This window comes from Barbus barbus (assembly GCF_936440315.1).
Source record: "Barbus barbus genome assembly, chromosome: 5".
Classification (NCBI taxonomy): Eukaryota; Metazoa; Chordata; class Actinopteri; order Cypriniformes; family Cyprinidae; genus Barbus; species Barbus barbus.
The window spans coordinates 10480764-10506756 of NC_136733.1; the positions used below are offsets into that span (position 1 = coordinate 10480764).

Sequence of the window (25993 nt, forward strand, 5' to 3'; positions counted from 1 at the left end):
AATGACATGCAAAATTTGCTTTCATCCGAAAAAAGTACTTTGGACCACTGAGCAACAGTCCAGTGCTGCTGCTCTGTTCAAAAGTGGCTTGACCTGGGGAATGCGGCACCTGTAGCCCATTTCCTGCACACGCCTGTACACGGTGGCTCTGGATGTTTCTACTCCAGACTCAGTCCACTGCTTCCGCAGGTCCCCCAAGGTCTGGAATCGGTCCTTCTCCACAATCTTCCTCAGGGTCCGGTCACCTCTTCTCGTTGTGCTGCGTTTTCTGCCACACTTTTTGCTTCCCACAGACTTCCCACTGAGGTGCCTTGATACAGCACTCTGGGAACAGCCTATTCATTCAGAAATTTCTTTCTGTGTCTTACCCTCTTGCTTGAGGGTGTCAATGATGGCCTTCTGGACAGCAGTCAGGTCGGCAGTCTTACCCATGATTGCGGTTTTGAGTAATGAACCAGGCTGGGAGTTTTTAAAAGCCTCAGGAATCTTTTGCAGGTGTTTAGAGTTAATTAGTTGATTCAGATGATTAGGTTAATAGCTCGTTTAGAGAACCTTTTCATGATATGCTAATTTTTTGAGATAGGAATTTTGGGTTTTCATGAGCTGTATGCCAAAATCATCAATATTAAAACAATAAAAGGCTTGAACTACTTCAGTTGTGTTGTAATGAATCTAAAATATATGAAAGTCTAATGTTTATCAGTACATTACAGAAAATAATGAACTTTATCACAATATGTTAATTTTTTGAAAAGGACCTGTGTATATATATAGTATACACATTATGCGGTTTCAAACAGTGTGCATGAAAACTATGAAAAGTCATGATCAGCTGAGCGTAGAAATTACGATTCACCATGGCAACCGCTCCCACCAAAAAGACGTCAGCGCGCCTACTTCCGTCAATGCTTAACTTTACTGCCGATCACTTAACTTTTATAATATCAGAGGTGAAAACTGGAAATTATTGAACTGATATTCATTTTAATAGTATTCCATGGCCACAAAAAGGAAAAAGACAGAAAAAAAGAAACAAGAACGTGGCAGCGGCTAAAAATGAAGTATAAAAACACAATTCAATCAAGGTAAAGCTTTAAACATGAAAGGTTCATGGGTGTGGGCTAAATTATTTTACAAACATTTGACATTAAATGTCTATTTCTATGCTTTTTCCACATAGTCTAAAACACTCTTTTCACATAATTAAATATTCTCTTAATTAGAGTATAAAATTAACTACTGATTTGTCGACAGCAAGAAGGCAGAGGCTCCCAAAAATGGGGGAGAACCTGCACCAGCACCACTGACAGATAAAGAGGAGATGCTCAAGTATTGGAAGATTTCTAAAATCCAAAAGTAAAAAAAAAAAAGAACTTTTGCTTTGGTATTAGGAAATAAAGATGACCAAAAAAATGTGAATAATTTGTTTGTTTAACAGCTGTGGTGGTGGTTACGGCTTGTACGGACAATTTTACTTGTTTTAGGTAAAATGCACTTAAAAGGAAAATCCCCCAGGAAACAAGACTAAATATAGACAAATATATATGAACATATATAATGCATATTAAGATTTTTTATATATTTGTACTTGAAATAAGACAAAAATACTCAGTAAGAAAATCTATTTTGCAGCGTGAATGAATGAATAAGGTATTTAAACTTCACTAACACTATAAAAAAGGGGAGGAGACCGAAAGAAACTCTGGGTTTACCGAAGAAAACCTTCTCCCAACCAGGTTAGGTTCAAAGTTACCACGGTAACTGACTCTGAGTATAAGTTACCTCTCTTTTAGAAACGGGCTTGACTTACCCTGCTTTCTTGGGTTTGACAAACCTCCCATTTTCAAACGGAAAACCCAGAGTTTCCCTCATTTCAGGGTTAACATACTCAGAGTTTTCACTTAACCTCCTTTCTGAAACGGGCCCCAGGTGAGACACAGGGCCTGTGTCCATTATAAAATATCCAGATAGAAATTTGTCAGTGGGAAAGTGCCCAAGCAACATTGCTCAAAAAAAGTTGCCCTGTGTTTCATCAGCCTTAGTTACTCCTGATGTAATTGCATTAAATGCTATAGACTATAAAACGATTATATACAAAATATTATATAATACATTATATAAAACCAAAATATAGCATCTAATGTTAATTTGATTTATTATTATTTATTTATTTTCTCGTATCCACCTCCTTTTGGTCAACTCAAGAATAAGTATTAACTTAAAACTTACTTAACACTGGTAATAGTACAATGCAGAAAGTCAAGGATTGTTTTGTTGTTAGCCTGTAGCAAACACTTGATCATCCACTGACGTGTTAGATCTATGAAAGTATTGCTAATATTTTAGTAATGGAGTGGTACCATCCTGGTTTACCAGCTGGGTCGACTTGGACCAGATATAGAAACCAGCAAAACTGATAGAAGCAACAAATTGTGGCTACTGGTTTACTTAAAGGCATAGTTCAGTGCACCTAAAAATTACAATTCTCTCATTTACTTTTAAGATGTTCCAAACCTACATGAGTAGTATTTTTTTCCTGCTTAAAGTCCTTTGAAATGGCTAACACCAACTACTTACATTCTTTTGTGTTTATCAGAAGAAATAAACTTATACAGGTGTGGAACAACTTGAGGGTAAAAAAAATTATAATTTTCATTTTTGAGTGAACTATCCCTTTAAGGATGCAGCTTCTGACTGTACAATACATTTCATGCTCATTGCATTTTAAATTGCAGTTTAAACAATTCAATATTTTGATAAACAATAACAAAATTTTATTAAAGACAGATGGGAAAACATTCATCCTTCATACTGTCATCTAACAAAAAATAAATAAAAAAATGTATGGATGGTATGGATTATAAATTTATGGCACACCTCCAGGAATCACCGGGTGTAAAAATCACCTTAATTATTTGTCCATCCGCTCTGATATAATGTCTTGTATCTGTACACTGCTGCCTCGGAACACATTCATCTACTCAGAGTAGCAGATCCAAAGCACAAGCAAAACAATATTTCTTTTCACAAGACGCACAAAGTTGTACATTTTTAGCCACTGGAGGGCCAACAGTTACATATTGTAGCTTTAAAGTTTTTTTTTTTTTTCATCCTAAACTGAAACAACAATAGTAATTGATTTTTATCACCTTTTAAATAAATAAATAAATAAACTCAGTTCTGCAAAATCTATCCAGCAGGGAGCACTATATAGTTACCTGTATAATAGTTGATGTATAAGTGCAGTAATCTTAAGATAAGTCAAATTTATTAAACTGTATTGTGGGAGCAGAAGTCTTCTAGATGTATTCTATTAAAATAAATAAATGCATGCATACATAAAGTAAAAACAAAAACAAAGTAGCGTATGTGGCTTTGTTTCATTTTAAAAGTGCATCACTATCACAGGAAGAGGAAGAGAAAGCTGTTTATGGGTAGCTGAACCCTTAAGAAATCAGTCTGAAAAAGAGAAGAGGCATTCACTCACATAGACGGGGTGAAACCTCAGCAGAAAAAGACAGAAAAAAAGAGGGAGGAAGTGACAGCACATATCTCATAAGTTCTTGAGAGAGACAGATAGAAAGTGCTAGAGACCAAGGGCGTAGTCTGTACATCGCTTAACATTTTTGGAACCACAACCATATGAGGTAAGAAACAGAAAAAAATGAAACACAACAGAAAGGAAGGGTGGGATGTTTTATCTGACGGCTTTTGTAAGGTTTAGAAGAGAAGGTGCACATTCGCGGGCCTTCAGGCCTACAGTGTACCGTAGAGACACTATCTTTGTTTTTGTCATAATGATTTCTTAAGTTTATTTATTTATTATTTTAATCAAAGTGTACAATATTCTTGGTGCACCCTGCTACATGTGAATTAACAAAGATTAGATTTTGGTACCACTTTAGTATAGGGACCAACTCGTACTATTAACTAGTTGCTTATTAGCTTGCATATCACTAGCATATTATCTATTTATTAGTACTTATAAAGCACATACTCTGCTGGCAGGACCATATTCTACATCCCTAATGCTACCCAATACCTAAACTCAACAACTACATTACTAAACAGGATTTAGGATAAATAAGGATAAATAAACCTAAAATACATAACCTGTGTGGGTATATTTAAAGGAAAGCAAAGGCCACCGATCACATTAAATTTACACAATTTAAGTTTGTCTTTTTCTGAATGCTTAATGTTTTTGATAATTAATTTTGTATAATGTAAAGTTGACTTTTTATTTAACATAATGTACATATTATTTTACACAGATAATAAATTAATCAAGCAAATTTTAGAGAACAAAAGTGCTGGTAAAGTTTAGGCCTTCCTTATGCAAAGTACTTTTATACAAAGTCAAATTTAAAGTAGATTAGACACACTCTCTCTCTCTCTCTCTCTCTCTCTCTCTCTCTCTCTCTCTCTCTCGCTCTCTCTCTCTGTAATCTCTGTAATGTAATGCATTTTATATATGTCATGTTATTTGTATTTGTCAGCCACCCATCTGAAATTGTGCGGATTAAAGCTAGTTAAAGCAGGATAAACTGATTAAATGCAAAACTACAAAAAAAGGGAAATAGCTGATATTTGTGGAAGCATTCAACTGGTCAAGGTTATATGCGATTTAGAAAGTACAGTAATTGGTAATAATAATTTGTATTACTTCTTACAAGTCATGTTATTTCCATGTTATTTGTCAGCCACCTATCTGTAAATGCTGATTAAAGCTAGTTAGAAAGCAGCAGGTTAAACAGCTTAAATGCAAAACTATATAAAAGGGAAATAGCTGAGATTGTAGAAGCATGACGTCTCATAGCATCTCTATTCAGATTAGAATGGCAGTGTGGGACCTGTCCATCTCTGTAGAGGAACTGGGACCGGAGGCCCCACCTCTTAAAATCAGTGTCACCTCGGACCTACATATTGGTGGAGTCATCCTCAAAGTTGTGGAAAAGTCACGTGAGTTGATATCTGATGATTTTCATTTTAAGTGACATTCATAGTTTTGCAGTGGATTTAAGGGCATTAGGATTGCTGATTTCAGACATGTCCATAACTCTCTAACACAGACTCTAAGTCTCAGGTCTTTCAAAGCAATTCCCAGATCTATTTTGGTAACAGTTTTCTACATAATTATTAGTTGTTTATATATATATATGTGTGTGTGTGTATGTATATATATATATATATATATATATATATATATATATATATATATATATATATATATATATATATATATATATAGTTCAGATGCAAAAGCCGTTTGAAATTTTCTTCTAAAATGAGCATTTTTATCAGGCTCCTATGTGTAGGTTCAGTAATTTCACTTTAATGGCAATGAATAGGTTCTTTTCATTGCCATTTAAGTGAAATAACTGAACATAATCATATGGAGCCCGATAAAAATGGCACTTAGAGGCTTTTGCATCTGAACTCTTCATATATATATATATATATATATATATATATATATATATATATATATATATATACTGTATATATAGAGGAATAGTTTCCCCACATTTTACAAAGTTAACACCAACTGGACTAGCCACAAAAAAGGACATAAAATGTGTCATTATTAAAGCAGTAGCTCATCCATCATTCACTCACCCATCATATTGTTCCAAACCTGTATAAATTTTTGTCTTCTGTGGAATACCAACGAACGAACGAGCGAACGAACAAACAAACAAACACAAACAAATAAATAAGCCAAAGAGATTCTATAATGTTGTGTGGACCCTGCTGACTTAAAATGTATGGACAAAAACAGTTATTCTTTAAAGTATTTGAAGAAACATAGTCATACGAGTTTGAAACAACATGAGAATGAGTGAATATTATTATTATTATTATTTTAATTTATATTTTTAAATGTTCCCCTATGCCTTTCCTCACCCCAATAATTTTGCACATATTTAAACATCACATGTGGTGCCACATTTGACATTACTAAATGCAATTCTCTCATTCTTCAAAACATCTTTGTGTTTCACGGAAGAAATAAAGTCATATTGGACTGGAACTAGGTAAGAGAAACTGACCATTTTTTTCCTCCTCTTTAGAAATAAAAAAGGATTGGTCCGATCATGCTCTGTGGTGGGAACAGAAGCAGCAGTGGTTACTGAAACAGTCCTGGACGTTGGATAAATGTGGAATTCATGCGGATGCCCGACTTTGCCTCACAGCCCAACACAAGCCCCTGCGGTTGCTAATTCCCAGTGGCATTGTCCTCCGAATGAGAGTCTGCTTCTCCAGCCCCGTGTTCCGCACCATCATGGGCATATGCAAACTCCTGAGTGAGTGATGAATTCAAATCATCTATAGTTCCTCTAGCTTTTAACTTTCAGATCATCTTTAAAGAAACAATCTGTTGCTGAAAATATGCATACATTTATGTTAATGACCAGTAAGTTCAGGACGGATCTGTGTATGCCAGAATGAAAGCTCTAGCTATAGCTTTTCCAAACCACATGTGGTTTGATTTGACTAATGCACGACTACTTTTGTTTTCTCTTCTTTAGACATTCGCCGCCCAGAAGAACTATCCCTTCTATGGCCAGTAGAAGATAAGAAGAAAAAGAAAGATAAAGGTGTTGGGGAAGAGGTGTATGACATCACATGTGCACCACTTCCGTCAAGTGAGCAATACATAAAAAGAAAATATAAATTCCAAGCCAGTACACATAAATATAAGACCCAATTCAAAGTATGCTTACTAACTAAATAAACAAATAATATGTATTTACTTATTTACACACACACCCACAAGTAAAGGTCAGGTAAAGCTGCTCTGATGTTCATTTGTGCAATTGCAGGCACAATCCCAAAGCTTGCCAACGGCATGCCTGCTTTCTTTGCTGAAACGCCTGAAACTGAGGCTGTGTACAAAATGTTGGCGGTCAGTCAGCCTGCTCCAGCACCAGAGACCATTGCGAAGCTGTATCGGACAACTACCATAATGGAGAAAGCACATATTAACAGCAGGTAGGGTAATACACTAGGTAACATACAGTTTTCAGGATGACTAAATTCAATGAAATACTGCTTATTGTGTATGCAAAAAAAGGTATTGTATTGTGCATTCAGAAAATAATCACCGCCTCACTGCTTGTCATTCATGCTGAAAAGCTTAATTTTGCACGTCATGACCCAAATACAATGCATTGTGAGTATGATGAAAAAAAAATATTTGAGAATATGCTGTAATGGTAATTTTTCTGGAATCTCTGTTCAGGTGGTTGGATTCGTCCCGTTCTCTTCTACAACAGGGAGTCAAAGAAAATGATAAACTCGTACTGCGTTTCAAATACTATACTTTTCATGACATCATACCACAGGTAGGTACATCATCTTTTGTACTTTGTACCTTTTGTATTTATGTGTTTACTTGTATATATTTTTATTTATTTTATTTAAATTTGTTATTTACATTTTATTTAAATGTTTGTCCTTTCCTATTTTCCCCCCATAAAATTATGAAAAAACGCGTGAATCTATCTGCCAGGCTGACGTGGTGCGCCTGACGCAGTTGTATGAACAGGCAAGGTGGGCCATTCTGCTGGAGGAAATTGAATGCACTGAGGAGGAGATGATGGTCTTCGCTGCCTTACAGGTATAGGTGATAGAGAACAGATATCATCTCACCATACAAATTAAAAATGATCTATCATTGTGATCACTGAGAGTGTTCAAACATAATTGGAGCTATAGTAAAAAGTTTTTTTGTTTTGTTGTTGTTTTTATGTTTTTATGATCTCTGTGTGTGTGATTACATCAGTACCACATTGGGAAAGTATCTCTGACAGAGGAGTTTGTGGCATCTTGTCCAGCTATGGAAGATCTGGATTCGGCTCTACAGTGTCTGGAGGTGAAAATGGAAGGAGAGAGCAGTGCAGATGACATGCTGGTCAGTTTCATGACATATACACAGCTCTTCAAAAGACAAGTTTAACAAAGCCTGTAGAGTCAGTCATGCATTTACATATTCACATGATCAAAACAGTAGGACAAGTCTACACTAATCACATGCAAACACATTTTTTTATTCCTTGCTTTTGCTGGATTGTTCAAGTGCACACCTTAAAATTTTCTACTGGCTTCTTTTACAGACTAGCTAAAATAAAATATTTATTTTAGTATTAAATAGATATCAGTATTTACTGAATAATAGGTTTAATTCTGGGTAGCTCAGTTGGTTTTCTCTCCTATAGCAGTCCATAAAGCAAGTCTTGCTACCCTAAAGGTCTCTGCACACTGAGTCCGAAATTTTCGCATGCGTTTTTTCGTATTCGTAATCCAAAAAACACGCACTGAAACCTTGCACACATAGTCCAATGCGTATTAATTAATCCGTTGCGGAGAAAAAAATAGCAAAACAGTAGTGTACTAAATGGAGTCTTCGAGCATTGCGGATGATTTTGTTGTCCTCTCGCTTCTTAAAAAAAAGGAAAAGAAAGGATATATTGGTCCATCAAATCCTGAGATATAGAGAGAACGGAGAGTTCCCCTTCCTTAAGGAGCAGCGTGATTATCACGGGTGATTCCAAGGTTACCTTAGGATGTCAGTGGCTCAGTTTCATGCTTTGCAAGCGATACTAGACCTACATATTAAAAAGAAGACCACCAATTTCTGTGAACTCAGTGTGCAAAGATCCATACTGTATACAGTGCTGCGAGACGAAGTGGATGAACTTGACAATCACCATTCTGGATTTTGGCATTCGCTTGTACGGTGGCTCTGATCTGTCAAAACACCTCTCAAAATGCTTGCTACTGATTCGAAAAACGAGAAAAAAAAAAAAAAAAAAAAAAAAAAAAAATCGAACCCGATCCGATTTTCTTTTTATGACGGACGAAAATTTCAGAGGCAGTGTGTAAACGTTATTGACATAACGTTGAAGTTGTATTTATTTTTTAACGTGCGGAATGGCCTAAAGTCTTGGGAAAGTCTTTACTACAAAGATTTCCTCTATTATTGCCCAGGAAATGCGAGTATACAGTATAACACCCCTTTAACACATTCTGTTGACTATAAGTAACATTGCACCTACATTTCTACTAACTCTCATTAGAGTGTTAGTAGTGTATTAGTAGACTGGTAGGGTTAGGGTTAGAATAAGTTGACGTACTTGCAAAGTTACTTACAGTCAGTAGAGTGTCTGCTGGGAGACCATCACAATAAAGAGTTAGCAGATATGAAGCAGACAGACAGTCTACTAACACTCTACTGAGAGTTTGTTGACATGTAGTTGCAACATTACTTAGTGTCAACAGAATGTTCAAAAGGGACCATCAAAATAAAGTGTTACCCACACTTCATGTAACACACAGTGACACTAAAGCAGGGGTGCCCAACCCTGTTCCTGGCGATCGACTGTCCAGCAAAGTTCAGCTCCAACTCTAATCAAACACACCTGAAGCAACTAATTAAGGTCTTCAGGGTCGCTTGAAAATTAAAGGCAAGTGTGTTTGATTAGAGTTGGAGCTAAACTTTGCAGGACAGTTGATCACCAGGAACAGGGTTGGGCACCCCTGCACTATAGCAAGGCATGTTCCCTTGGTAAGTTGTCACAGTGTGTTATTGTGTGTTAAACTAAACTAACTATATTAGTATTTGCTGGGTAATTATGTGGGAAATGTAAAAAAAAAAAACGTGATAGTTCTATGCAGTTCTGCGGGTCCCCACAACCAGAGATGAGAACCAATGCTCTAGTACAGGATTCCTCAAATCTTTCCCTGGAGGGACAATCTGCTGCAGAGTTTAGCTCCAACCCTGATCAAACTCACCTACCTGTGATTTTCTAATGATCTTAAAGACTCTGATTAGCATGCTTAGGTGTGTTTGATTAGGGTTAGAGCTAAACTCTGCAGGAGTGGGCCAGATTTGAGCATGCCTGCTCTAGTACAGGGATAGGCAATGTCGGTCCTGGAGTGCTGATGTCCTGTAGAGTTTAGTTCCAACCTTGAAAAAAAACCCTCACCTGCCTGTAGCCTTAGTGATCCTGAAGACTTTGATTAGCTTGTTCAGGTATGTTTGATTAGGGTTGGAGCAAAACTCTACAGGACATCAGCACTCCAGGACCTTGGAGGAGTGATCCACCATGGTGAAGACCACAGTATTGCCAATGGATGGAAGGAGCTCCATAACAGGCCATACACTGTGGTATCAGGAGGGGGAACATCATCTGGAGCAGCAAAAGTGCCGTATTTGCAGAGAAACTGTCAACAGAAGTTGGCAAAGCCCAGGCCAGGCAAATGGCCAACCATAGTTAAAGCCCTTATACCACTGCAGGGTCAATCAGTACCCTTTCCCTCAAGATAAAGGACTTCAAGAACAGGACTGTTTGGAAATGGAATTATTACTTTTCTGCCTTAATATAAATCTGGTTCTCCTGCAGCCTTTGGATCATGCATCTGATGTTCTGGATGTGCACCTGGGGAAAAAGATACAAGGTATCGAAGGTACACAAATCATACCAGCCACTGGACAGACACAGACAAATATGTCCATGAAATTACCCTCAGCTCCTGAGTCGATGAGCAAAGAGCATTGACGAGTGCTGTTGTGGAATATCAATGAGACTGGCAAGAGGGTACAAGGACTGGTAAATAAAACAGAAGTTCTGCTTACCAGAACTCACCTGGTTATTCACTTGCAATAGCTTTTTCTAGACAGAAAGACACAGACCATTGGAAGGATGCCACTGGTTCTCTTATATAGTAAGACGCGACCTCCACTACTCAGGAGCAGAAGTGAGATTAGAAGAATCAAACCATGATGGAAGAACCCTGGATTCTGAAGTGCAAAACAATGAGATTATCCAGGTGGATGGCAAGGCTGATTAGATCATCACAAGCCTCCTGATCTCAATGTCTTGATGTCCCTATAGAAACTTAGCAAAGCATACCGAAAATGATTGAAGGGAATGGAAAAAGCATGCCCCTATTCCACAAAATTAAGCAGTCTAGCCTTTTTAGTCAGTCCATATACAAATGAAGTCATTTTACACATCTCACTCAGCATTGCTTTCACATGCTGAGTTGTGGTTTGCATTTTTGTGCAATCAGGGAATTATCCTGCCTTCACGTGCTATCGGAATCTAGTTTCCTATTCGGAAATTGAACGCCTCTCAAGTTGTATTTACTACTGGGAAACTCAGAGATAAACTTGATACCAGAGTTTCCGAGTTTGGCGGGCCATAAACTTTAAACATGGTGGAGGGGAGAACCATTGCTGCTGTCAATGATATTAGGGACCAAGCACCGAAGGTGCGTAGGCACCTATTGTATCTGTTGGCGTTATTCTTCTTCTTCTTCTGTTTCTTCTGCTTTTGAGTCTATGGCAGCCCATAGAACTGCTCAGAAAGTTGTGAAATTTGGTACACAGATAGAGGACAGTCTCGACATTAACCATAGCAAATTTTGGGCGTCGGCCATTTTGAATTTTGTAGTCAAATGTTATATTTTACGAATGCATTGATGTATCATTACGAAACTTGGTATGGTTCATAAGCACGATGCCCTGAAGGAGCCTGAGAAGTTTCGAGCCAGCCCAGTGGTAAAATCCAATATTCACATGCTTATAACTTTGGGCGTGGTCGACTTATTTTCACGGGAGTCACCTTTTTAGACTCTTGAATCCTTGCCAAGTCCAGTGATACCAAACTTGCCAGGTTTTGCCTTATCGTTTGTGCAACGTTGCATTTTAGCACTTAAAAAACATTTGCCAATATCTTAGAGACCGTTACTCCGACTGACATGAAACCACCGTAGGAAATTCGGAAACATAGTGTGCCAGTACTATGTACACTCCCAATTGTCAAAATTTCGATAGTTAGTGGCACATAAATGCAAACAAAGTCAGCCATCAGCCATCTTTTTCTCTTCTCATACATAAAAATGTCTATAACTCCAAAAAAAAAAGAAAAATTTTCATCAAATTTGACACACATATGTATGGGTACACTCAAAGGACACATAAATTAGGTGGGATTGTGCCTCTTGGTGGTGCTATAATTGAACAAACCATGAAATAGCCATTGACTACAATAGAGTATTATGATATAAAATGTTATTTGTTTCTGTATGCATTGGTGTACCATTACAAAACTTTGTATGTACCATCGAGACCATGACCTGAAAGTACTCAAAACGTTTTGAGACAATGCCACCTTGTGGTTAAAAATCATAATGCATTTTCAAATAAATGCTAATAGCTTTCTGTGAATTTTGCCTATTGTAATGAGACTGGTATCAATAGATTTCTTGGGTCATGCTGAGAACAGTGATATCAATGTTGCATCATTCAGCCAAACTTCCTGTCTGCCATTTTGATTTCTGTTGAAAACCTACTTTTTCAAACTCCTCCTCAATCATTTGTCCGATTTTCACCAAAATTGAGTCTTCAGACTGTGCTGACAAAAATTTATGGATTTCGTGTCGATGCCGTACAGCGCCACTACAAATTTTTTGCATGGTGCCAAAATGTTTTCGTACAGCGCCACTACAAATTTTATGCATGGTGCCAAAATGACTCTGCGGCTATATCTCTGCAAAGCTTTGACATAATGACAACAAACTTGGTGTGTGCCATTGTCAACTCACACAGAACACACCAAAATTATTTGATTGCAGCACCACCTGTTAGTCAAAACCGATAAGCCATTTAATCATATTACTAGAGGTTGTATTTATGATTTTTCAGCCATTTCAATTGAAATCATCCAAAAATTGCTTTTAGTACTTGTTGCATTTGATCTGATGCTCCATGCTATGCTTAGCTCCTCATTTTGCCGCTGGAGTGCTTGGCCCTGTAATTGCTGCTTGCAGCTATATTTCTTATTAGTTTTTTCCACAACAGCATCACTTTGTTCTGTCACTAAAGTATTATGAACAATCATTTTGTTTCAACAAGCATATTGTATGTTTTATAAACAGTGAAACATATATTTGACCAAACTTCCAGAATCGTCAGCAAGGAGACCATCTAGCACTGTGAATATTTACATGATTGTCAACCGATAGGATGCTGCATTTTATTCTTTCTGACAACAAAGCGCTTGAATGGGACAAGCTCATAATCACGATTTCATAAGTGAAGTGAAGTGAAGTGAAGTGACATACTGCCAAGTATGGTGACCCATACTCGGAATTCGTGCTCTGCATTTAACCCATCCAACGTGCACACACACAGCAGTGAACACACACACACCGTGAACACACACCCGGAGCAGTGGGCAGCCATTTATGCTGCGGCGCCCGGGGAGCAGTTGGGGGTTCGGTGCCTTGCTCAAGGGCACCTCAGTCGTGGTATTGGGGGTGGAGAGAGCGCTGGACATTCACTCCCCCCACCTACAATTCCTGCCGGCCGGAGACTCGAACCCGCAACCTTTGGATTATGAGTCTGACTCTCTAACCATTAGGCCACGACTTCCCCTATTTCATAAGTGGGAAATAGGAAATTTCCGATAGCACCTGAAAGCAGCATTAATCCATGCAGCACTACCGAATCACACAATCTAGTGTACATACAGTGTCAAACTAATCTAAAAGTGCAGTTTTTGATTTCTTATATTCATGTGAATTTATTGCTCAAACCTCAGCTCTTTGGAAGCACAAGGTCAGAGTTTGTTGCTTCTTAAATTGAGATTGAGAGCTACAAGCACTGCTCTTGCCTTCTCTTCCTCCCCAAATTTTTTTGTCATGAAGGATTTGTACTCCTTTTGATGAATGGTTTGCAGTTGTAATTTCAGATATGTGTGATTTTTGCTTTGAAAATTACAAATCTTATGCCTGAACATGACAGTTCCCAGCAGCTTCCCATTCACAACCCATCAATTGAGGAGAGAGATCGCACATACCACCTTGGACCTCACCATGATGTATGTCTGTGGCTAGAGAAATAACACCACTTCACATTAAATCACGAAGAGCTGACCAGCAGGCTCACAACAATAAACAGCTGTTTATCCAAGGCTTGTGGGAAGGACAAACAGTGGTGGCAGCTGGGATCCCAAAATTCTGCTTAATCTAGATTCAGCAAAGCTGGCCCAAGAGCTTGGTTGACCCGAGAAACCAGAGCATCAGAAATCTCCTCCTCAGTCATGATGACCCAGCATAACTCTGTGGAATTCCATCACTACATACTAAAAGGCTTTCTCCTTGCTAAAAAGTATGAACTATCAACCAGATGGCAGAAGCCATATCACCCTGCAGCCCAAGACTGGTTGCCCACTGAAGCTAAGCAGGGTTGAGCCTGGTCAGTACCTGGATGGGAGACCTCCTGGGAAAACTAGGTTGCTGTTGGAAGAGGTGTTAGTGAGGCCAGCAGGGGGTGCTCACCCTGCAGTCTGTGTGGGTCCTAACGCCCCAGTGTAGTGAGGGGGACACTATACTGTAAAAAGCACCGTCCTTCGGATGAGACGTTAAACCGAGGTCCTGACTCTCTGTGGTCGTTAAAAATCCCAGGATGTCCTTCGAAAAAGAGTAGGGGTGTAACCCCGGCATCCTGGCCAAATCCCTGGCCGCTGACCATCATGGCCTCCTAATCATCCCCATACACTAATTGGCTTCATCACTCTGTCTCCTCTCCACCAGTAAGCTGGTGTGTGGTGGGCGTTCTGGCGCAATATGGCTGCCGTCGCATCATCCAGGTGGATGCTGCACATTGGTGGTGCTTGAGGAGATTCCCCCCCTTCTATGTAAAGCGCTTTGAGTACTCAGAAAAGCGCTATATAAATGTAACTAATTATTATTATTATTATTATTAGATTGTCTACAAAAGGTTTTTTCAGCTAAGTTTTGATCATGTTGATAATTGTAACAATAATTTAGAGGCCTTAGAAGTATCATCATTTTGCGTATCAAATATGATACCGTAGCATTTATAGAGCTTCATATACTACTGTAGGTGTTTCAAAACAGCCCAAAATCACTGTTTTGGTGAGCTGTGAACAGTTTGCATATCTAACATCTCAAGTGTCCACATAGGAAACAATGACAGCACCAGAACTACATGACTACTTGAAAATATTCAGGTAAGACACAAATCCCAGCTCCCCTCCCACATAAATACGTCAGTGTTCACATTATTAAATCTTTGGCAAAACTAAATTACTCTTAATTCTTACTAAAGTTAATTAGTAATTTTTAGTAATGACAGCAATTGATAAATACCACAATAATCCAATCTGTAAAGCTGCTTTGAAACAATGTGTATTGTGAAAAGTGTTAATTTTTAATTAAAAATTATCAGAACACTAGAATTTCCACTGTATTTTGCTGTAGTGTATCAGTAGGAAATGTCAGTTCACATTTACAAACATTCATTTTGCCATTAATTGTAGTAATCCAGTGAGATTTTTGTTTGCACAAGGAGTCTGACAACAGCCAGTGTTCCGTACAGAGATCTGATCTCATCATCATCCAGTCTGTCTGGGATGACATGAAGAAACATCACAAACTGAGACAGACTAAATCCAGAAGAACTGTGGCAGTTAATTGATAAAGAACCTTTATTTATTTATTTTTTTGACAGCATCCATTTTACAGCATTTTTACACAAGTGCCTAAAACTTTTAACAGTACTGTAGCTTTGTAGGTAGGTTTCTTGAAGCATCTTGGAGATGTTGCCATAGTTCTCCTGGATTTAGTCTGTCTCAGGGTAACACATTATTTTAAGGTGTCCTTGTTACACGTTACATGCACTTACTATTATAATAACACTTAATTATACATAATTACATGCAAGTAACCCTAACCATATAGTAAGTACATGTAGTTAATTAATATTACTCAGTACTTAAATGTATAATTACACTGTAACAAGGACACCTTAAAATAAATTGTAACCTGTCTCAGTTTGTTCTGTTTCTTCAGACTGGATGATGATGAGATCAGATCTTTGCGTGAAGTACTGGCTATTGTCAGACTCCTTGTGCAAACAAAACTCTCACTGGATTATTGCAATTAATGGCAAAATGAATGTTTGGAAATGTAAACTGATATTTCCTACTGACACTCTATAACAAAATATCGAAATAACTGACAGCTGGTGAAAATACTAGTGTTCTCATAATTTTGGCCACCACTGTAAACCCTGATTTTTATGACTAATATGCTTGTGGTTTCACCTTTTTTTCAGACCGAAGAGGCTGACACTGAAAGGATATAAACAATACTGGTTTACTTTTAAGGACACGACCATCTCCTACTATAAGAGTAAAGAGGAGAGTTCTAAAGAGCCAATTCAGCAAATGAACCTTAAAGGTGATCATATACTCATGGATGTTAAAATGTATATATACACATCACAGAGGTGCACAACAGCTTTTTCATCAACACAGGTTGCGAGGTGGCCCCTGATGTGAGTGTTGCTGGGCAGAAGTTTTGTATCAGGTTGCTGATACCCGGGCCAGAGGGCATGAATGAGATGTACTTGCGCTGTGAGCATGTAAGTCTATGATTATATGTGTAGAACAGCTTAACTGACATCAGTATATGCAGTGGCCAATTTAGACCTATTGAGTCAATAACATGGCAGTAACACATCACATAAAAGCATTCAGACATTATAATCTAAGGGGCGTTTACACGACTCCATTTTAAACTAAAAAAAAAAAAATGCATTTATCTGTTCATTTACATGACAATGGCATTTTGGGGGCATGAAACTGCTATTTTTTATTTAATTTTTATTTTTTTTATACTTATTTTTTATTAACCAATTTCTTATTTCAAACCTTGCACATACAAAGATACAGTGTCTTGATTTGTACATAAAAAAAAAAAATTGTAGCACATCTACATTTTACAGCATGATCAGAAAAATAAAGAGAAGAGAAAGGTGAAAAAAAAAATATTATATTAATAATAATAAAAATACACCACTATAATGAAACCCACAAAACCAATGAACACAGAACGTCAGCCTTGAATGGGATCACAATCTTCAAGAACGACAAGAGTTAACCAGCCAAATCACCAGCTATTCCAACTAAAAAAAAAAATTCTAAATAGCATAATAAATGCTATGGAAGCAAATATAAGAAATCTGATTGGCTGATGGCACCACAGAAAATGTCCTTAGCACCCTTGTAGGACTAGGTCTGTACAGTGAGTAATAGGTTCACCAAAAATGGACAGCAGTACATTGTTTAGACTAAATACTTCCAAATGCACTCACGTGGTATGGATTTAAGCCCAGTACATTAAAGGCTTTTTATCTTACTATGTGAGTGAAGTATTTCGTCTATATAATTTGATTGTTTACCTCCACCACATCCAATGAGCACCAGTGGCTTTATAAAGACACCCTGCTTCTGTTTTTTGTAGCAGTACATTGTGTCTATGTTACATAAAACTACAGAAAACTCTGACTCTCTGTCTTATTTTAGGAACAGCAGTATAGCCGATGGATGGCAGCATGTCGTTTGGCTTCGAAGGGCAAGACTTTAGCTGACAGCTCATTCTCTAGTGAGGTGCAGAGTATCCAGTCATTCTTGGCCATGCAGAAAACCACACCTAGTAATAACACAGCTCAGACAGATGAAAGTATCAATACACACAGCCTTGTCTCTCCACGCTACCAGAAGAAGTACAAACCCAAGCAGGTACCACACTTAGAATACATGTTTGAACTGGTTAATTACTGCATTATTCATAACACTAACTATTAGTTACTTTGCAACTACATACAAACTAGCAGTCATTGGAGTATTAGTGGACTGTCCACTTAATATCTGCTAACACTTTATTTTAATAGTCCCCTGACAGACATTCTACCATCTATCAGTAGCTTTTTAGGTACATGTCAATTTATTCTACTAACCCTAACCCTAAACACTTTAGATTAGGGAACAGATATTCACAATTAACTAAGAGTTTATTGGGTAGGGTTAAGGGATCTAGAATTTGGTCATGCAGAATAAAGCATTAATATGTGCCTAATAAGTACTAATAAACAGCCAGTATGCTAGTAATATGCATAATAAGCTGCTACTTAATAGTAAGATTTGGACCTTAAAATAAAGTGTTACCAGTCTACTAATACCTACTCTAATTATAGTTAGTAGACATGCAGTTGCAAAGTTACTTATAATTAGTAAAATGTCTAAAGTGGACTATCGAAATAAAGTGTAACCATAACATAACATGCAATCTTCAGTGCTTTTTGTTTCTCTTGAACTTAAGTTTGGTGTCTTTTTCCCTCTAATTGTTCAGCTCACACCGAGGATCCTGGAGGCCTATCAGAATGTAGCTCAACTCTCATTAACAGATGCCATTCAGAAGTTCCTTCAGATCTGGCAGGCTCTGCCTGACTTTGGCCTCTCTTACATTGTAGTCAGGTGAGTTTAGTAAAATTTCTCTGTAGGCAGAGCCCTGTAGGGGTGTCATGCACCTATTTTTAAAGCTTTATCTGTTGATGCCAAAGCTTATTATATTATATTATAAGTATACATTTATATTAATTTAAAATAAAACCTTAATAATAATTAGCAAACTAAAATAGCGTGTGTAAAGGATAAAGGGTAAAATAATTATATAAATTCTAATAAATAATTCTAATAAATAATCATCACTAAAAGACAGATTTTTATCTTTTAAAATGTTTTACTATGTAGTGACTTTTAATTAGGAGCAAAGGAAACTGGGGGAGTGGCTTTATTGCGTCACATATGTGTCACTTTGCTCGAAGCTGATTGGTCAAATGTCGGTTTGAGATCTCTTAACCAGAATATATCCTGCTCAGGAGCAGTTTAGCTGCGGAGTGTAAGTTACTATGGCAACGAACACTACTAAAATCCAAACTACTTTCATTATGCCTAAAACCCATAGCTGGTCTGAACTAAATTGAAACTTACCTAGCTATCCAGCCAAACCGGCTTCATAGCAGGCCTTCTGGCACTTCTTCTTCTTCAACACTCTGAGTCTTGGTAGTGTAGTGATGTAATTTTATGCATGAGGTTCAGATCCTGACATTATATACATTATATACATATAATATGACATTTTTTTTATTAATTTTTTAAATAATGAAGCAAGAAAAATTGCAACAGAACTTGACTGCTAGTTATCATCATGCATTTCCATATACGGAAAATAGTGGAATTGACTGAAGTTAATCAAATTTTCACTATAAATTAATGCAATGTCTTCAGATCAAATTATATACTTTCAAATTACAGGCCGAATAACATACATCTTTAATGTATTTAGTGTTACTATTCCAGAATATTATAAATATTTAAATACTGCAAAGATTCAGTCTTCCACATATTTTGTAGTTTATAGGAATAAATTAATTTAAAACATAAAAACTAGATACTGTAAAGTTAAACTGTTCTAACAGATTCCTCAGTGGGTACTGAGTTCATCTGATCTGTAAAAGTAATTTTCATAAAAGCCTGACATTTAAACAAACATTTATTACATATCTCATTAAATGCTAAAACTGATTATTTTCTTTTGATTTTGGATGTATCCCCCCGCAACCACCCGCACACAATATTCCTTGGTTCTGCTCAAATTGCATAGACTCAAATGTTTTTTTTTTTCTTGAAAGTTGCATTCAAAATCCGTTTTGCTGAAGAACCATGGGTAGGGTGGCCCTTATTTTTGGACTTTTGAAATCTTTTGCTCTCACCCACCCAGTGAACTCTCGAGAAATTGAAACAAACTAAATTTTGCTGAGATTGGGCAACGTTTGGGGTGTGCTCAACAAAGTTGAAATTCTGTCTTAATGACCATAACAGCATGTACTTAATAATTATACAAACCTTTAGCAAACTGTGAATTAGGTTAAAAACGAGAACACAGAACAGTGTTTTTAGTCTTACAATGTTAAACTACATTGGCGGCGATAGCCTTGTGGGCAGTGCACTGACATGTAGTGCTGTTGCACTTCAGACATCCCGAGTTCAAGTCCCAGCTCGCAGACCTTTCCCGATCCTGCCCCCTCTCTGTCCCACTTCATTTCATGTCCACTTACTGTCCTATTAAAATAAAGCAATAAAATGCCAAAAATAAAATCTTTAAAAAAAAGTTAAATTACAATGCTGCTGATATATTGTGATCTGCTCTGGATTGTGATGTCAATCCAACGTGCTTTAGCAGCAGAAACTGGAAACAGATTTCGGTGCTCTCTGACAATCGGCATAATGAACTGCATTTGTTCTTCAGTCTTCAGTCCTTTGTACTCTTGGATACACCTCTTTCTTGCATTTGCATTGTTACAGGATCTTCATTTAGGAAGATTAATAAAGAGGTTGCTAGTGTTCTGCCATTGTTGTGACATGTTGCCATGTATAGTAACCCATGCTCAGACTTTCTGCTCTGCATTCAACCCATTCAAGTGCACACATACAGCAGTGAATAGTGAACACTGCTCACACACAATGTGAACATACACCTGGAGTAGTGGGCAGCCAGTTGCTCCAGCACCAAATGGGGCAAATGGGGATTATATGCCTTGATCCTCAGTCATAGTTATTGAAGGTGAAAGAGAGTGCTGTACATTCACTTCCCCCACCTTACGAAGGAAAGTAATTTGACATTATTCAAAGCAAAGACAAAACGTTATGCTAGTTCTACCATTCCTTTTGGTATTAGATTGCAAGTACATGCCAATTTATTCTACAAACCCTAACCCTAAATTAATAGTCTACCGGTAACACTTAAGATTAGGGAACACGTATATTGCCGTGCAAAGGCAAAAGACCGTAACTTCGATTTTGGTCGAAAATTAGTTATTGATATTTTTGGGACATTCAAGACATCCTTTATCATGTGCATAAGTATCGAGTCAATTTTCCGAGAAAACAATGGGTCGTCTTAACTGTAACTTCAAAAAGCCCCGGAGAAACCAAGGCAGAACACCGTATAAACACCAGTTACCGCTCTTTCACTTTGTTTGGAACACTCAAAATGAGTTAGGACATTCTGCCTTTGTTTAGCCGCGCATCAATATGAAGTGGTGCCGGCTTGGAGTTTTAAGGTGTTCTCCCTTTGTTTTACTGACCATTAAAGACTGCCGCATTTTAATTATGGTGTAACTTGTAGCCTATACTTTCATACATCTAATCTGTCACTGAAGCACTTTATTAGACAAACGAATTAGATAGATCGTGATCTACCAAACAGCTCCATATAACAAATCACCGTAACGATTAGATACCTTGGCAGCAAATCATGAATAACCTTTAAAGATTTTTTTTATATAATATTTTCCTTTTAATAATGCAGATCATTCACTGTTGCTTCTAGTTGGACGCATGTGAACTAGAATGCCGTAGCATGTAGCATAAAATCGGTACTAACAGTTCACAATTAAATCCATATCCTACCTTGACGAACGTCGCCGGAGATGTTTAATCCACAAGCATTCTGAGCATTATTCCTGGTTGCTGGCGTTCACATCAATCCACAAGTCATTCTTTTTGGTTAGGATATTTAATTCAAGTCAATATAAAAGTAATTACGCAATGTCTAGCATTCTTTAACGTTACTGAGCATACCAAATAAATTGGTTGCAAAATGGTATCCATTCACATGTTTAACTTTTAGTCCGCTTGTTATGGTCAAAAAAACAATTAATACAGTCACATTCTATATGCAATATCATATGAGATAGCCCATGATCTCTAGAATTTATACAGGTGTACTGTAACTATTTTGTAAATGGTGATCAGCAACCAAATATTGATAATGTGGAAGTTACTGCCTTTTGCCTTGGTGTGACTTCTCACGTTTTGCAGACAATGCAAAAGCAGAGTACAGTAACTTCAAAATAGGGTAAAAATTTGAGTTTTTTTTTTTATGTATATAATTTACATTACTAAAACATCTAATTGCCAAATTTCCATTGTCCTACCTATAATTAATTTGGCTGGACAAATAAAAAAAAAACTTTAAAGTCGTTTTTCTCAATTTCACACTCTAGCGAGTTAAGGTCTTTTGCTTTTGTAGGGCAGTATACACAAGTTTCCCCTCAACAAACTCCTAATTTGGACCTTAAAATAAAGTGTTACCAGTCTACCAATACCTGCTCTAACTAGAGTTAGTAGACGTGCAGTTATAAAGTTACTTATATTTAGAAGAAGGTCTAAAGTGGACTATCGAAATAAAGTGTAACTATTATGGAACATGTAATCTTCATTGCTTTTTGTTCCTCTTGAACTTAGGTTTGGTGTTTCTTTCCGTCTAATTGTTCAGCTTCATTATTATTCAAAGCAAGGACAAAACGTTGTGCTAGCTCTACCATTCCATGAATGCTTAGGGTCCTTTTTACAGTTGCAATTGTATGTTTCAGAACTTTTTATTTTTATTGTATGTGCATGTGTGAATGGATGTATATTTTGTTTATGTATGGACAGACATATATGTGCCTATGTATATCTTTTAGTTTTTTGGAGTAGTATTATTGAATATGTTTTGAAAATTTAGTTTTTATATTTCTCAGGTATTTTTTTTATTATTTTTTTTCTTGCAATTTAATCTTTCAATGTACTTTCTGTTATAATTCAATCTCAGTATTGCTAAGCAGAAAAGTAAATAATCTTCACACTTCACCTACAATTCCTGCCGGTGCTGAGAGCCCATGACCTTCAAAATTTAATCAGTGAACAAAAACTAATATCATCGAGTTCTTGAAGTACCTGCTGATAAAAAGATATTTGGATGTTATTTTGCATACATTACATATTTCTAGTGGAGAAACATATGAGGGGGTGAGAGGTTAACATTTCCAATAAAATAAAAAAAATCACCCAATAAGGGCCACACTAATCATGGGCGTAACGCTAGGGTGCAAAGTAACCAAAATAACCCGACATCCAGCAACTAATGAGACATTGACGAGAATGGACTGAAACAGAAGGTTATATAGACAAGGGGAGAAACAAGGAACTATATGAGACACTGACAATAACATGAGTATCCATGACAAGAAATGAACAGCGGGACAAACCAAGGCAACAAAGGAAACAAATAAAAAAAAATTACACCTCAAATGATGCACTATACACTATGCACTTATACACTTATGCAGTGTGTCTGTGTACTTTTTATACTTATATACTCACCTGTATATTGCATAAATTTTTAAAGGTTATTTTGTCATGCATCTTCAAGTGTGATAGCCTCCTTGCGACAGTTGAGTGTATGAAGTGTCCAACATTCCATACTTAAGTACTTTATCCTGGTATTTAAAGTGCATTTTTTCTTTTGGAATTTTCAGTGTGAACTGAAAATTCAGTATGATATAATTGAACCAAAATAATATCACATTATAAGTGACATCATAAAAAAAAAAAACATTATTTTTGTCCAAATAAGGTTTAAGGGTTGCCGTAAGGATGAGGTGCTTGGCATTGCCAATAATCGTTTGATCCGCATTGACCTAAGTGTTGGAGATGTTGTGAAAACCTGGAGATACAACACCATGAGGCAATGGAATGTTAACTGGGATATTAAACAGGTAATCCGACTTTATATTTATTTTTATATATTTCTATACCAATAAGATTTGCCAGTTTTTCCAAGCACTCACATTAATATAAATATAACGGTGTAAAATAATAAATTCCTGCCATATCTGTACCAGGTTGCCATTGAGTTTGATGGCAATGTGAACATCGCCTTCAGCTGTGTGACAGCAGATTGTAAGATTGTCCACGAGTACATCGGTGGCTACATCTTCATGTCCACTCGAAGTCGGGAGCAGAGTGACACCCTGAATGAAGAGCTGTTTCACAAACTGACAGGTGGCCATGAAGCTCTATGAGGAAAAAAAAAGTCTGTGTACCTATGGACTGAAGATAATAAGATCTGACAAAAAAAAATAAAATAAAATAAATACACATACATATATGGCCATTCATAAATATTTCTCTTAAAAAAAACACTATTGTGTCTTAACACGTTTGTGAGACCTGAGGTGTTTAATTTTGTGATGTTTCTCTGTCTTTGTTTTAGTTGGCTTTGAGCATTCTTATTGTAGGTTATTTTCAGTTTTACTGTTAACACCATATCTTGTAGTTATTAAATTTCACTGTAAAACCTTGTCAGCCTTTTGTTTTCATTCTTATGCATCTGATTGTTATTCTTGGCTCTTTATTGTTCTTAAATTCAGAGTTCAAGCATTTGGGTTGCTGTATTAATATATGTATGAAAGTCCACTGTGTTAAATTCAACGTTACAATGTTTGACTTGTAGCTCAAGTGTTAAAAAGGGTACATTGTGGTGACATCATTTGGAGCAGGAAACCACAGTGCAAGTTTCACAAGCATTGCGTATATCAAGAGTATGTAAAGGAGCATCCTGTGCACTAAAATGAATTCTGTATTCTGCTCTTTTGCTCTTAAATTGCAATTATAAATAGCAAAAACTCCATATACGTGCATCTAATGTCTCCTGTTAATAACATCATACCGTTATGTACACAGTATACAGTGGCAAGAAAAATTTGTGAACCCCTTGGAATTAACTAGCTTTCTTCAGTAATTTGCCATAAAATGTGATCTGATTCTCATCTAAGGCACAACAATAGACAAACACAGTGTGCTTAAGCTGATAACACACAAATTCTAATTTCTTGTGTCTTTATGGAACACACCCATGAAGCATTCACAGTGCTGGACGAAAATGTAAGTGAACCCTTGTTAATAGCTGATCAAATCTCCTTTGGCAGCAATGACTTAACGCAAACACTTAGTTATTAGGTGTGTTCGATTTGAAGCAGCGCTGCAGAACGATCAGTGTGACAAAGTACCGCGAGAGCAATTTGCTCTCTGTAGCTCTCACTGTAATTTGATGTCACACAGGCTGCGTCCGAAATCGCATACTACTTGTGTAGGTACTACATTTGAATTCAAACGTACTTCTCGACCATTAAAAAAGTACGTTCTATATAGCATGAATGAGGGTAGTATGAATGGAATTCGGAGGTACTACATCCGCCATGTTCATGAAGTCATCTCATCGATTTACAACGTTTAAACTTTAATAAGTCAGCCGTTTACTTTGATTATTTTAAACAAGTGCAATTTAACCACAATGAACAACGTTTTTTCCCTGAGGTACTTGCAATTGAAAACACCCGCGCCGCCGCTTTCCGCCATTTTTCGAATATGACGCCTCCTCTCCCGTGGCCTTATGGGATAGTAAAGTGTCCATCGTATGCCTACTACAGAATTCGGGCGGAAGTAGTAGGTCATCCGGGTAATTCTCGCCTACTGTTTTTCGAATACTATGAATTCGGACATACTACTCACCTCGCATACTGTTTTTCGCATACTATATAGTAGGGAAGTATGCGATTTCGGACGCAGCCGTACTGATTCTTCTTCCTTGAGGTTTAGGTTGGCATCCAACTTCTATGGTGCATTACCGCCACCTACTGTACTGGAGTGCGAACCAGAGCTAGACAGCGATAAACTATATGTAGAAGGGAGACTTTCCATCTCTCTTCTCCCCCCTCCCCTTATAATAACTTCCCAAATGCTATTCTATGTCCTTTTTACTACACCCGTGTCCTTCAGAAAGCTAAATAAATGTGTACTAACATAATTTGAAATTTTTCCCAGAAGTTCCTTAAGTGAATTCTCTTGTACCCTCTTGTAAGATTGTATTCATCTTTATCCTTTCTCTCTCATACTTTTGGCATTCAAGTAACACATTCAACGGATTCAATACTGTCACAAATTCACACCTTCCTGATATATGCTTACCTAAGATATGCAAGCACTTATTTAACCCACGATATCCAATCCTTAAACTAGTGAAAATTATTTATTCCCTTCGATACCTTCCAGTGATCTTCCCTGTCCCAACCCTCTGTTGTATACTGTATAAATATATTCCATTTTCCTCTCTATCCCAGTTACTCTGCCACTTTTTCATAATTTCCACCCAGATTTTTGTTTTAGCTTCTGCTTTACTTATTGAGATTGATATATCAACATCTTCTCTTTTACTGGCTTGTTTT

The 25993-nt window shown here is 37.1% G+C and overlaps 1 protein-coding gene across 1 annotated transcript; it reads left to right on the forward strand.

The window, feature by feature from the left end:
• Positions 1-3413: 3413 nt before the first annotated feature.
• Positions 3414-24069, forward strand: LOC306870111 (fermitin family homolog 3-like). The gene is made up of 15 exons (XM_079417184.1): positions 3414-3647; positions 4833-4962; positions 6075-6308; positions 6534-6650; positions 6828-6996; positions 7247-7349; positions 7517-7624; positions 7790-7918; positions 15001-15047; positions 16154-16278; positions 16356-16462; positions 17406-17621; positions 18232-18356; positions 23344-23485; positions 23612-24069. The coding sequence occupies exons 2-15, from the start codon at positions 4839-4841 to the stop codon at positions 23789-23791; spliced, it is 1926 nt and encodes a 641-aa protein (XP_079273310.1). The 5' UTR covers positions 3414-3647; positions 4833-4838; the 3' UTR covers positions 23792-24069.
• The last annotated feature ends 1924 nt before the right edge of the window (positions 24070-25993 follow it).